The sequence below is a fragment of the Sceloporus undulatus genome, chromosome 1 (assembly GCF_019175285.1).
Source record: "Sceloporus undulatus isolate JIND9_A2432 ecotype Alabama chromosome 1, SceUnd_v1.1, whole genome shotgun sequence".
NCBI lineage: Eukaryota > Metazoa > Chordata > Lepidosauria > Squamata > Phrynosomatidae > Sceloporus > Sceloporus undulatus.
Window position 1 is genome coordinate 171,139,584 of NC_056522.1, and position 15,331 is coordinate 171,154,914.

The 15,331-nt window shown below is 38.0% G+C and overlaps 1 protein-coding gene across 2 annotated transcripts in view; it reads right to left on the minus strand.

The window, feature by feature from the left end:
• ITSN2 (intersectin 2) overlaps nt 1–7,382 on the minus strand; it is a 77,483-nt gene extending 70,101 nt beyond the window's left edge. Inside the window, exons 1-5 of one of the 2 annotated variants that reach the window (XM_042438053.1) lie at nt 7,256–7,381; nt 7,087–7,172; nt 6,138–6,400; nt 2,643–2,792; nt 359–499 (exon numbers count right to left, since the gene is read on the minus strand). In XM_042438053.1, the coding sequence (XP_042293987.1) occupies nt 359–499; nt 2,643–2,792; nt 6,138–6,400; nt 7,087–7,120 (588 nt within the window). In that variant the 5' untranslated portion in view covers nt 7,121–7,172; nt 7,256–7,381. Of the gene's footprint in view, nt 1–358; nt 500–2,642; nt 2,793–6,137; nt 6,401–7,086; nt 7,173–7,255 lie in introns of both variants that reach the window. The other variant, XM_042438044.1, reaches the window with a different exon arrangement.
• Nucleotides 7,383–15,331: the final 7,949 nt, after the last annotated feature.

Genomic DNA, 15,331 nt, shown 5'->3' on the forward strand with positions numbered 1-15,331 from the left:
GGACCTACAGGCTGGGTGCACTGCCTACTATGTGCTGTTAACAAAAGTCATGCTGGTTACTGAAATAAATTTTTGCTTTTGAAACACAGAAGATTGGTTAACTGAACTGAAGGAGGTGGGTGGATCCTAAAAGTCAGTATTACTTCCCTTGATCTAGACACTATATTCCTATTGATGCAGCCTAAAATCACATTGGCTTTTCTAGTTGTCACATCACACTGGTGATTCACATTCAGCCTCAGTCCACTAAGACTCCTAGATCCTTTTCTCATGCACTGCTGTCAAGCCATTATATACCTGTACATTTCATTTTTACTGCTCAAGTGTAGTGTGCTATATTTCTCTCTGTTTAAATTACCTGAAGCTGTTCCTGTAGTTCCTTGATTTCAATAATTTCCAAATCACATTTCTTTTCCAAAAGATCCAGATCATTTTTTCGATTTTGCTTTCTAATTCGCACATCTTTCAATCTTCCAGAAATCTGCTGGTGTTTGTCACTCTACCGAGAAAAACATCTGAAACATCATACATCTAATCTGATAATATAAAGGCCTTTCTCTTATATGTAATTGTATTGTAATATGTAAATAAAACCCTCCAAACAGAAACTGAACCAAGACTACATAATATTGGTTAAAAAAAAAAGGATTTCTAGTCTCTCTCTCTCTTGTTCTCTTTTGCCATTCTTCAGAATGCTCAAACAGAAACTTTATATCTCTTTGGCTGGAGATATGTGGTCGTGATAGGTAGTGGTGGTTATCCTGATGTGTGGCAACGAGGCAGGCTTCACACACACCCTTTGGTTCCCTGAGCTGAATCAGGTCCTCAAAAAAGCAGAAATATGTGCTGGGAGCCCCAAAGATGCTGTTTCTAGTTTGACTCTCAGTTGACAGACTTCTAAAAGTCAGAAGACAAAACTAGTGACTTATGGCTTAAATAGACAGTGAGTTTTCAGAAACAAAGGGAAACAAATTTCCCCTTGGTGCTACAGCAGTGCAAATCTCACTCCAGTAGTTACAGCATAATAACTGTAGAACAGTAAGGGTGAAGCAGGGAACATACTTGCTGTAGTGGCATACACCTAGTTCCCCTTTAAAAATACTTATATTCTGCAAGGGAAGAAATTTACTTAGAAATGTCTGGCTGCCGGGGGGGGGGGGGGGGGGGGGGGGGGGAATGAAAGGGTAAGCTTCCATTTCTTCCCACACTTTAACAGATTCACTTTCTGCTGAAATGAGTAACTTTCCCACACAGCACCCCTTAAAATACTTGCAGGTGGCTAATATATACTCTCTTATAACTTTCCCTCAAACTTTCTAACTTTCTCTACTTCTTGTTGTTCGCAAGGCTTGGTTTCCAGACCCTTTGGATTGTTTTGTTACCCTCCTCTGGATACATTCCAACTTGCTGAGATTTTTTTTGAAACTGTGGTGCCCAGAAATGGATGCAATATCCATGTGAGGCTAACCAGAGTAGAATAGAGTAGTGTCTTTATACTTCATTTCATCTGGACATTGCAACTCTGTTGAGTCTGTCCAGAATTCAGTAATCTTTTTGTTGCTCCACTACACTGCTGATTCATGTTTAATTGGTGTTCTACTAAGACCCCTAGTTTCTTTCTGCACATACTGCAACCAAGGAAGCTATCACTCATCCTATATATGTGCAGCTGTTCTTTTCTTGTCTAATCCTTCTTGAAATTCATTGTTTGTATTGTAACAGATATCCAATAAAAGTAATCTTGAATTTGATTTCTGTCATCTGTTAGCTACTCCTTCCAGTTTGGTATCATCTGCAAATTTATCATCTCCTCCACTCTTTGATGCACATTATCTACAAAGAAGTTATATACTCCTGGGCCCAGGACAAAACTCAGTGGCACCGGACTTGTCACTTCTTTTTCGGGGTCTCTTCTGCTGCCACATTTTGTTTTGTTTTGTTATTCAGGTTGAATGGACACAATGGCACACAATCATAGCTTCATTAAAAGGTTAATTTTTCCACTGATTTTAATAGACATCTCTTATTTTTGTCCATGGGGATATTTAAACATAGCTTCATAGTTTGAGCAAGGATATGAGTTATCAAGACAATAATTCTGTCTAGCCTTTATTTATCATTGTAAACCTCGAAGTAACCCCAAATCCACTGATGCTTTGTACCTCTGTCTTGGGCATTGCTTTGGCTATGTAACAGAGAGCACAGTATAAAATTTAAATTACTCTACATAATGAAAAGTGGGATCCTCTAGCAAAGTGTTCAGGATCTTAACTGCCCCATTACTTTCCTCTTTTCTCATTTCCTGTGTCCCCCACCATTGCCGCCACCATTATAATTGTATACCTACACACCCTGCCAGCTTGTCCTTACCTCTCCCTTGTACAAACTGGCCCTGTTGTTGCTGTTTTTTATCTTAAGCAAAAGCATTTACAGCCTGAACAACAAAAGTAGAGGAGGTGATGATATAGTGCTTAGACAAATATCTAAGATTTATTTCTAATAAAAGTGTGGGCAAAATACATTTATAAAATACAGTTATACTGCCACATGGAAAACCTTGCACATATGGGAAAATACTCTAGCTGTGTGAAACCTTAGTTCAGAACTGTAGTTTCATTTGTCCCCTGTAGCATATGACTTACCAATGCATCTAAATCAAGATTAAGACTCTTCTTCTTAGAGGCCAGCTTGACAATTTCTTCTTGTTCTCTGTTACGCTGATTAAGAAGATCTTGACGCCGAATCCTCTCCCATTCTAGGCGCCGTTGCAGTTCAAGTTCTTGCTTTGCTGCCTAAAAGTTAATATGCTTATTCATAAATGCCCTGCTATCTTTGAGCAGTTCACATTAAAGCATAGAAACCATACAATATAAAAATATAAGACAAAATAAAAATATAAAATAAAGTTTAAAACAACAAGAGATTAAAACCAAAGTAAAAACCAGCACCAGTAAGGAACTAAAAAACAAAACAGAACACTACAGTTGGCCCTCCACATTTGTGGCGGAGGATTTGATTACTTACAGATTTGATTAATATGATCTCTCTAGGAATCTCTAGGTTCTCCAGCGCAACTCTGCCAGAGGTTTATCATACAGTTGTGCTGGAGAACCTAGAAGATCTTAGACAAAACACCTCTAGGCATCCAGCATGATCTATAATCAACGTGTGGCAGATGTTGACCACAGACTTGCATTGGAGGACCTGGAGATTCCTAGAGAGGTGTGCTCTTAGGTAAAAAGAATAGTGCTTTTTTATTTGCAGTTTTCCCACATTCACGGGAGTCCTTCATCCCTAACCCCAGCAAATATGGAGGGACCACTGTAATCATTTTTACACACTGAACAAATAAAGGGCCTGGGAAACTAAAGAGGTTTGCACTTTGTGATGGAAGAAAGCGCCAGGCAAGCCTTTTTCTTGGAAGAGCCTATCACTAAATGAAATACCACTCTCTCATCTGGCTGTGTACCTGGAGAAACTTCTACAGACAGAACTCTTATTGACAATGAATTTTGATGGAATATACTTGTATATGTTAAATATAAGGCAGCAAATTATTTACTAAATTTTCCAGTGGGTGTCCTTGCACTCTATTTGCCATGAACACAAGAGACAAAACAATAGTCTAAGGCTTACTCCAGCATTGGTTGACATCTTTATTATGGCGGTTTACAGACCGCCCCTTTCTCTGATGGATTGGGGCCTCAGCTGCCACAGCAGCAGCCCTGAGGCCCCGATCCGCCACTTTTCCAGGCCACAGGAAGCTTCAAGCCCCAAGGACACCCCGATACAGCGGGGAAAGGGAGAAAGGGGCCGCTTGGCCCCTTTCTCCTTTGTGTCGCTGGTGCAGCCATGTAAAGGCTGCGCCAGTGACACAAATCCCAGAAGGAGCTCCAAAATGGAACTCCTTCTGGCCCCGTGGAAAGGGTGCCAGGACGTCACGTCCCGCCACTCTGTTTGGAGGTGGTGTGACCGTGATGTCCTAATGGCGGTACCCATGTAGAATGGGCGCCACCATTTTGTACGTACTCTGTATGTACTAGGGTTGGGGGCGTCTGAAAGAGACGCCCCCGGGCAACCCTAGTACATACAGAGTACGTACTAAAAGGCTCATTTGTAAAGGGCCTATGTTAGAGACACAGCACTTAGAGACAGCAGTCATCAACAGCATCTGAGAGAGAACCCTCTCCTTGAGTCTAGAACAACTGGGACTGCAATTTTTCAGTGAGTCTGCCATCAACTGTGAGACATCACTTACAGTTCAGAGAATGCTGATGGAGATGCTGTTGTTTAAGTACCAGACTTTTTCCTCCCCTTTTCTAACTGAATAGGACCTAAACTCTTAGCAAGTCTGTGATTATATTGATTTTTTTGGTAATAATCTACTAGATTGATTTTACTGATGCTTAAAATATTTTGAAGTGTCACCCTGAACAAAGTAATATAAAATGTCAGAGATCATTACAATAAAGGAAAAATAAGAGGAATACCTGGACATTCTTTTGTATTCATTTAAAAATAAAAATTGGATATATTTTTGTAAACACTTTATTTTACATTCTCTGAACCTTAAAATCCTCTAACACATTATTCACAAAATTCAGAATTAACAAGATTTATTTATTGAATTTACATCCCACCTTTCTCCTGAAAATGGGATTAAGTATCACAAGTATATCCTTCATGCTGGATTATTAACGCAACTAACGGACAGCAAGTACTTTTCCTGTCCCCAACAAGTTTTTAAAAATAGCTTAAAAACACTGAAAAAAAATCTCACAATTTCTCTGATACTATTAATCAGTATCACATCTCCTGTCATAGAGCCAAGGAATTCCTACAATAACTTTAATCAGGATCAGGAAAGAGATAATCTCTTTTCATGGTATTCCACACATATAAGTATCAGGGTAGGGTTAGAAAAATACTTTTTGGGTTGTAATTTTCAGAATCCAGCAGTCACAAATCACAGTATTACATGTAAACGCATGTTATAATATCAGAATCATTTGCCATGCAAATATAATGCTATCTAATTTTGTGAGAATGAAGTTACCCCAAACGCATTGGTAATGATACTATAGCCTTCATTTTCATGTCTTACTCCTACCATTTTCAATTTTAATTATTTTGAGATACCAGTGATGGGTCTCTTCCTAGTTTTATATGTACCCACAGTCTGAGTTGGAGATAACCACAAATTAGAGACCAATTGAAGGCTTCAGCAGCAGTATTTCTATTAGTATGCATTTTACCTCTGCCACTTCTTCCAAGTATACTTTTTAAAAGTAGAGATAGGTGATTTTTTTTCTTCAGCTCAAAACTGAAATTGGTTGGGAACTATAAGTGGCAGTAAAAAAACTAAACTAAATATATATATATTTTAAAAAATTCTCCAAGAAATGAATGCTCACTTGCAGTTATTGACCCGGACACATGCATGCACTTGCAGTCAGGTAGTGCAATTTAATAGCAACAGGAAGTTCAGCCAGAAGTTGGGATTTTTAAATCCACCAGGTTCATACATTTATAATTTTGCTATTCTTCCAATTTGACTGTTCACTGTAGGTACACAGGTATGTCCTGGTTGTTTGGTATGCCAATTTAAAAAATTTATTGGTCAACAAATTCTCAAAATAGTTGATTTCTTATCCAAGGGGCAGGTTTTTGTTCCCTCCACCACAATTAACTATTAGGTTCAGGACAAATCCCCTTCTCTAAAGCCATGCTTATGACTGTCAAAGGCTTTCATCATTTTTTGTGAGTTTTTGGGCTATGTGGCCATGTTCTAGAAGAGTTTATTCCTTACTTTTCACCAGCACGAAACATCAGGAATAAACTTTTCTAGAACATGGCCACATAGCCCAAAAACCCCACCAAAAACACACTTATGGCTGTTTTTGTTTTGTTTTTAAAAAGATACTAAGATGATACATGCCCTGTCCCTTAATTGCTGAAATCAAAGCTAAAATAACCATAAATCGCAATTTCTCAGTTATCAGGCCCACAATCAGACCACTAAGGTAATCTTATCTAACTATGTATACTTGTAAAGGTCTTTATATATCCAAGCAAGTAGCATAATCACAATGACAAATTTGCCACAGATTTAATAGACCACCACTGAGCAGACTAACCTCTCGCCTTTCAATTTCTTTCCTCCTTTCTTCTTCCCTTTGCTTTTCTAGCTCACGCTGTTTTTCCAAGTGCCTTTCTAGTTCTAGCTGCTTCTTTCGCTCCTGCTCCTGTAGCTCTCTTTCTCTTCGCTCTTTCTCTTCTCTTTCTCTCTGAGCTTTACGTTCCAACTCCCGCTGCTGCTGTTCCAAGAGAACTTGACGTCGTTTCTCAAGCTCCATGTTCCCTCTTTCATAGTTTGCTTTCCTCTTATCCTCAAATGTAACTAAATTAAAGAAAAGCAAACAACAGCAGCAAAAATTGATCAAACACAGGTTCTCCTTTCAAGAATAGACCATGGTTAACAGATAAAAATTGGTAGCAATAACTAAAAGCTCAGTAAGCAAAGAAGGACATGTGAAGACTAGCTGGATAAAAATCAGTGCTGTTTTTTAAAATGAGTAACAGGATTTTAAAAATGTAAATTGGATTTTTGTTTTAAAAACCATGGACAAACTACATTTCTCACTTGACACTCTTGTAAAAGTAACTGTTAAAATAAGATTAGATTAGAGACATGCCACCTAAACATGTACTTTAATGTCTCACAAAAATGAATTAATGGCTCTGTCACAGCCATGCTTGCACATATTAAAGTACCTCCAATCAAACATGAGCATTTTTACAAGTTTTTGACTTGAGGAAATGCCTCTAGTTTGTAAAGCACTGAACAGTAATTACTAATTCTGGCTTAAGTTTTAGACTCTGTTTTTCAGCAAACTAAAGTTATATGATGGGGAAAAGGCACAGGCTGGGTGAGACTATGTCCACTGGAGTGGAGCTGGGTCATACAAGGCAGAGAAGGCAGTTAAGTCAGAGAGGCAACACAGAAAAAGAGAACAGAAGAATCCTCACACTCTGCCACTCTTTAAGCAACTTTTCATTCTTTACATAAAAGAATACCATTGTTACCTGGAGCTTTTTGGGGAGGTTCTTCTTCTTGCATTCTCTGGTATGTTGGCAGAACACAATTAATTTTTTCAACACTTTTTCCACTTCTGGAGAGAAGAAACAGTGTATTTGTTTTTTTTTACATTTTAGATCATTTAGTATTTACAGTACAATTTTAGTAACATGTCACCTTGTGTTATGCACCTCAAAGAAGGCGGCACTAACTCAGGAGGGAGAGTTAATGGGAGAGGTTGCCCAGCTTTGGCCATATCAGTTAAGTGCATAGCTAATATGAACTCTTCTGCTCTCAGCTGCCCATTACAATCAATGTCAGCAAGCGACCTAGGAAAGACAGAAAAATGACATGTTAAAAAAGTTGAGGGAATAAGGGGCAGCAATATCTGTCGCAGTACAATGTCATTCAGTGGATATACTATCAAATGGACCAATTTTGGAAAAAAATAATACATGTCTCAGACCAATATATTAAGCTCTGTATGCAGGGGAGGATATCTGTCTGGAAGAACTAGGGATATGATCCAGATATGCTTTATCATTTTACATTGCACTCATTTTACTAGAGAATTAAACACATGCTTAACTCTCCTATGTGGTAAAATGTTATTATTAAGCTTTTCCTTGAGAATGTAAACCTTTCACTTTCTCCCCCTATCTTCATTTGTCTACATTCTAAATAAATGCAAAACTGAAACAGTATAAAAAACTGAAATAAATATAATAATATATTTTCCATCACAAATCTGTACTCTAAGAATACATGCAACATTAACAACACTATATTATTGAATACATAGTAAGGATATTTATATTTGCAGTATGTTATCTAGTGATTCTTTAGAAACTATCCTTCATTTGTTAACATTTTCATTCTATTATAAAATACCACAAAAATATCAGGGTCTTATCAATCCATGAGTAAACTTACCAAATAGTAGCTAACTGGGTCTGGGATAGGTTTGATTGCAGAAGGGCATTTTTTTGCCTGAAATCCTTAGTAAATCAAATATTAAATTTACTAAGTATGTTAATATCAAAATCTAGTTAGACCAATATAAAAATAAAGCAACTAGCTGATTTGTTTTAACTTCAAATCTTATCCAAAGAGAACTGTCCCTGCAAAGATACACTCATATCATTTACAGTCCTGTACTGTACTCTGAATTTAATTCCCACTTCAATCAATGGGACATACTCCTAGACAAATGAGTATAGGTTTGCAACCCAATTTACAATCATGAAAATCCACAGACATACAAATACGTTTGAACTGAACATCTAAAATACAGTTCCACATCCCTATCTAGGCATGATGAACGACTAGCTCATTTGGAGGAAGTTATTTATTACACAATATATAATAAAGGCTTTCTTATAGCAATTCCTTTTCTTTAAAATTATAACCCTCTTAGAGCTTTTTGCATAAGGTATCAAAACCTGCATAATTTCATATCCAAGGATGACACTTCCCTTTCATTCCACAAGACACACCCTTTTACAAGTCTCCCCCCACCTGGTATTCTCCAAAACATATTGGAAGTTCACTACAACTGAGCCAGAATTGTGATTTGTTGTACTGCTAGGGAAGGAGTAGTCCTATCAGGAAGGCATTGGGTTGGAAAGGTTAATTTCCAAGATACATGAAGGAATTCCCTTGCAGGATGAATAATCAGATACTCTCAAGATACTGTATAGTCAATCTTGATATCTACCTTTCACAGTAATACTTTTCTTTGGGAAATCTAGGTTTGCCTCTGAGCAAGATTGGAGTCTGTCTTATTATAAAACTCCAAGTGTCTCTGCACCTGCAAGTTACTTGGCAATTCTTAGGATTTATGTTCCTGATGGTAAGGACTTCATTAATTAATTGTATGTTTAATTTTATGTTCATGGCAGTCAACCATTTCTGATCTTCTTTTTGCTTAGTTATTGAAGAAATGTATTCACTTGGAAACAACAAGATTTTAGTTTGACCAACTGGAAGGCTAATTTTATTCATGCATTAGACCTCTTGGAATACAGGTGCTACAAGATCCCTTTGTATTTTGGAATACAGATTAGCCTAGCTCTCATGATCATTAAAGGAAACTCTGAAAAGGGCCCTATTCTTCTCCATAAGAGGAAAATTATGATCTTCCCACAGTACAAGTTTGGCCATAATATTTTCTGGTCGTGGCAGTGAATAAGCCTAAATAGACAAATTGTGTCTTGCAACCTGTTTTGCCCCATGCTCAGACATATGCAAATTCCATTTTCCATTATTATTAATATGTTTCACCAGTAAGTAAAACTAGGAAGGTGTATATGAATATGTTTTCTCTTAAAATAGCAATAACAACTACATTTTTATACCGCTTATCAGTGCACTTAAGCATTTCCTAAGCGGTTTACAATGTGTAAGCTAACTGCTCCCAACAACTTGGGTACTCATTTTAGCAACCTTGGAAGGATGCAAGCCTGAGTCGAGCTTGAGCCCTTGGCTGGTACTGAATTTGCAACTTTGCAGTTTGTGAGTGAGTGGCTGCACTACAGGCATTTAACCACTGCACCACCAGGGCTCAGCTTACAAGGACTGAAAAAGAGTTAATTCTTTTTAAACAGAGTCTTGTAAAAACTTAAATTTAACACTAACCTGACAGATATCCACTCATTCCTTTATCAAGGCTATTAAATTTTTGCCTGTATTTTAATCTGGAAGCCTGAGGAACTGCCCAATCTGAAGATCCAGTCTTCGGTGAATTCCCAGTTAGTGAGGTAGTAGAAGAAGAATTTGAACTGCAATAAGCAAACAAGCCCATGTTTTAAAGCAAACTAGTATAATATGAAGCAATATTCAAACTGCACATTATTACTTTGATTTTGTGAAGCAACAGGTTAACACATTCAATATGTGAATATAATGACTTCTGTATTTCCAAGTTGTAAACACATTCTTTTTATTGAAACTACAGTGGAACCTCACCTTATGCGGGGGGATCCGTTCCGGACTCCCCGCATGTAAAGCGAATTTCGCCTATGCTGGAGCCCCATTCATTTGAATGGATCTTGAGAGTGCGATGATGCGGGAGCGTGTGGGGCACCATGGGCACGCGCCCCATTCATCTGAATGGGGTGCGCTGCCCCTTATGCACCGCACGCTCCCATGCAGCTTGAGCACATACACTCAAATCGCATATAACGTGGGCACACTGTACTTAGATTGCAAGAGCAAAAAAAGATGACTCCATTGAAAAAGTATAATTCTGTAACTGAGAAATAACTTGTGCTTTAATATCCATACCTACTAGATCCTAAATCGATCAGGGACTGTGTCTTCTGAATATTGGCACCACCAAATCCTCCCATCATGGGACTATATGAACTGGAATGAGGCAAAGCTAAAATAAGAGAAAAATGGATGTTAATAGTAAATTAACAGCCCTCAATGAGATTTAGTATGCCAACACTTATGTTAATTCCATTATTTCACCTTGGACTAACAATAGGATTTCTATTTGCAATAGAATATTAATTTTGAAGAAAGAAAGGACTTAAAGTGGAGACAATGGTGTCTTAATTTCTGGAGATTTTTCAGACTAGTTAATTCCCCCCTTCAGACTTAGATCCTGAACAGACAGGCCAAAATAAAGCTGCTTCGGGTCACTTTGGAGGTATGCTGTTTAAATTTAAAGACTGGAGGGCAGCTTTAGCACAGTCATTTGAACAGCATACCTTCAAAGTGACCCGAAACAGCTTTATTTTGGTCTGTCTGTTCGGGCCCTCAGTAACCAAATATAGAGATGATATACTTACTTGAAGACCATGATATGGGTAATGGTTGAAGAAGGCTAGATGTTCCATTTGGCAAGGATGATGTGCTGACAGACGGCAGCAGGGGAGCAGGAATAACCAAGGGTGGGATGGAAGTTACAGAAGCAAAAGATGACATGGGAGCTAATGGTGCAACAGTAGGAACAGATGCTGGAACAGACAGGTTCGGCATACTTCCCATGCCTGAAAGAAGAATTCAATAGTCAGGCTTCTCATTGGTGGCCCCCACAGTATGGAACTCTCTAGATTTGCAACTAGACTCATTTGTGTCACATTTAAGAGGATTCTTAAAACTCTCCCTGGAATTTTATTTAAAGTCTTACAGTATTTTCTACTTATAGGTATTTGAAATCACATTTTATTATAAACACTTTATTTAAAATTGTTTTTATATTTTATCTGTCCTTACAAGTATTAAATTGTACTCTTTTATAGGAACACTATATGATGAAACATTAAATAAACAAATGATGTTCACAGTATATCTGTTAAGATCCAAAAAGTAACAATAAAAATCTAACCAACTATTAGGTTAGGTTTGATGTGAGTGACTAATGATTGCAACTTTCTGCCCCCGCCCCCAATAGTATATAATACACCCCAGACATTGAAGAATAATGGGGGAGGGGGAGGGGGAGAAAAAGACAAAATTGAAACAGAAGCAATATGATCTCTTTTGAAACAATAGCTAGCCACTGGTAACAAAAGAAAACCTTTGGCCTGGATCCTAAGAACCACTCTTCCTGAGAGGCTTGAGCACACCAGAGAAATGTTTAACTTCCCTCATTCTGAACAGCAGGCCCTCATGTCTTAAAACACATTGTTTTTTAAAACTCTCTTAGTTTAAAAAGAAGTGTTCCATGTAGCATTAAAATACAAAGACAAAATTCCCAAGATCTCTTGGGCTCATTAAACTAGTTGCATTGTTCCTTGGCTCATAATTATTATTATACCAAGAAGGCACAGGAGAACTAGTGAAATATCACTCCTTATTACACTCAATAGATTTAAACTAGGATGAGGTGACACACAAAAATGATATTCAGTTTAATTTCCTGCACATATCTTTATCAAGTATGAGAATGTATTTTATTTATTTATCAATTTATTTTGATCAAATATTTATTGAATGTCCATAATTACCAAAACGAGCCGAAATCAAGGGAGAAAATATTGGAGCCTGCTTCATGACTGGAGGTAGGACGACAGGCAAAGGTTGGCCTTGTAGTTTTAGTTTGATGAGTTTCATAGCTATGGAAAATTCCTGCTTATCCATTTTCCCATCCTTGTTCAGATCGGAAAGAGCCCTTTAAAAACAAAAATGTATGCACAGCAAGTGAGTGTGTATCTTGTATATACTCAGTACAACCATGAGTATTAACTTTCACCATTGCTGATTATTGATGTCTGAACTTAATACTTCTCCTACAGAACGCCCATTGCAGAGAGAGAGATTTTGGAAGGCCCAGGAGCTAATTTTCTTGCTCTAGTCTAGACATTGTGGGAATCACACAGTTGTCAAAAAAAGGTCAAAAAGATGGGGGAGGGAGGATAGCAAACCAGAAATGGCTGGAAATTTACTTTTGGTTTTGAAATGGACATTGTTCAAAAAATGAACTACTTCTTTTTGAGGCCTCTAGGAGAGATAATACAGACTTTTAAAAAAAAAAAGCATTCCAGGTGTGTCAGGGGCCACAATCCAGCCAGATTCTGCCCCAAATAGGACCAGAAAAAATCCGCTCCTACTGGAAAAAAGCTGCCCCTTTGTCTTTTTGCCACCTCTAGGGCAAGTGGCATCCAAACACCACGCCTTTGAGTCGCCCAGAAGTCGGCTGGCACAGCTTCCGGGTGACTTGGGGGCATCTAACCCCCCCCCCCAAAAGCCAACTAGAAGCTGACTTTACCCAGCCATCTGTTTCAGCCCATAGTTTTATGTCACCCATGACCCTTTCCTTACGGTTGCTTATACACCAGAAGGGTGGTGTATTGGAAGCTCTTGTTTTATTAATATGAAGTTAAATTTGACCCCAGAAAGGATTTTAAGAATTTTGGTATTCAAATAACTAAATTCTATTATTTTGTTCACCTATACTCTGGACAAAAATTAAAAAATGACTGTGTATAGCACTACACTGCACAATATGAAGCACTACATGCATAATGGTTTTATGTATAATCCTAGTGACACTTAACTTCTCTGCAGACATTGCCACTTTATACACAGGACAGGATTTGGATTGTGATTATGCTGCCCATACATGAGAGCAACACAACAAGTCTTCAGATTTACACATGAGCCAAGATGGGTAAATTTGTAAACCCTGGTTTTGTGGTGTATAGTTGATAGTGCCTTAATGCATTTCACACATGTCCTTATGCACACCTAAGTCCAAAGCACAAACAGCAGGTGGATATGAGAGAGGGGATGGGCCCACATGATCCCAGTAAAATCCTATGTAAGGTGGGCATACATTTTTCAGATATTTAGTTCTACGGACTCCCCATCAGATTGTAAGAAATGGAATCCTGCCTCTGCAGATTCTCAGATCAAACCAAACCACACACTGCATTTGATTTTTTTTTGTTATTTTACCTCATGAGTCAATCACTGTGTATCATCACACACACAGACAGACACCTCCCTCTGCCCTGCTGAACCAAATCCAATTCAATCATGCATTAAGGGGCAGAGCAGACTGTGTGTTGCCCAACCCATGCCATAGAGCTTATCCTGTTATAAAACAGAAATCACCACCTGCTTCAGTCACAGAAGAGAACACACCAGAAAATTTTTACTCCATGTTCTTGCCAACTATAAGATAGAACAAAGGGTAGGGCAGCCTCATCTTATTTGATCATATAAGAGATGCTGCTCCAGAAACTGTCCTCAGGCCATTCAGAGTTTTAAATCACATGATCCTTATGATTTTTTTCTTTAAAAATGGCCCTGCCACTGATTAGACTAGCAGTCTTTAAAGACTAGGCCTTCCCAAAGGTACTTCCCTACATGCAGAACTCCTTCCTATGGAAAATACATTTATCCCATTTTAAAAAATCATCTTTCAAACTGGTATCTAAAACTGTTTTATTTGTTCAGCTTTTAAGCAAACATGCTATGTCAGATCTTGTTGTTATTTATATTTTTGCTCTTTTCAATTGTTTAGAATTGTTTTATAGGGTTTCTAGTGCTGGTTATAATTTTTAAGAGTGTTGTTTTAGCTTTATCATATTAATTAATTGATTTAAGCCATATTTTATTTTTTGACTATTTATGTATGCCACACTGGAAGAGGTTTGGCCTGGAAAGTCACACAGAAATGCAGAAAGTAAAATAAATAAATTTGGCTCCAGCAGTCCCTACAGACTTTTTCCATTGCACAGGGCTGGTTTTAAGAGGTATGGGGTGAAATCAGAACATGGGAGATAATCCTTAATTTATTTAGTGATGGTCTTAAATCCTAAAGTAGCATAATCTTTTGAATCCCAAGATCATCTGATTACTTTCAGTGGAACTCAAGTAATTTCTAACTTAATTCAAAATGAACTATAGGAAGTTCACCTAGGAGAGGATGATTAAAAGAATGGTGCTGGAGGGAACCAGCTGCTATGAACATTGAATTTAGAAGTGTGCTTGTGCACTCTCTCAAACAGAGAAAGTAATCATTTTTATCTTCAAGTGGTAAGTCTACTTTGGATCCCAGTAGGATCAGTTCAGAGGAAGGGCCCTGGATTTCTACAAAATCCCAGAAATGATATAAAGGAATCAGGAACAGTGCAAAGCATCTCCCCCAACCCTTGCCTCTAAGCCCACTTCTTTCTTCTGTCTTCAGAGTGAAAACAGCAGTGGAGCTAATGGGAGACCCAGAACTGCTGGGGTGCCAGTTCAGTAGCTAAGAAGGTCTACTGACAGGAGGAGAGATTTATTAGAAAGAAAGAGTCTGCCCAGGAAGATAGAAAAAACTCAAGTTATGAGCAATGAACCAGCAAAGAATCTGGAAGGGGAGAACACAGTAGCATAGATAAAGCTACCAGTCTCCACATAACCTTTGCCTGGATAACTGTTCCTTGAATTAATAGGAAGGATGAGCTTATAAGCATCTTTTAAAAATTTAGTATTATTGGCTGCATTACTATCTGTTACACTGATATTATCAGTTTTGGAAAATGGATATCAAAGGAAGGAAAAAACACACCTCAAAAGAAGTAATCTAAAGTGCAGTGTGCCAAACACAGGTGGTATACCAAATTTCTAGAGAGGGTGTTGAAGTTCTATGCAGTCAACTGCATTGAATGTCTATCTGGAAGGCAATGTACACCACTTTTCTACACACAGTTTTTAGGAATATCTGTTACAAATGAATCTCAACCACAACTGTTACAGTAACATAGTGATACCGCAAGAGAAAATGAAGACGTTGTGGGGAAGAAAACAGCATTT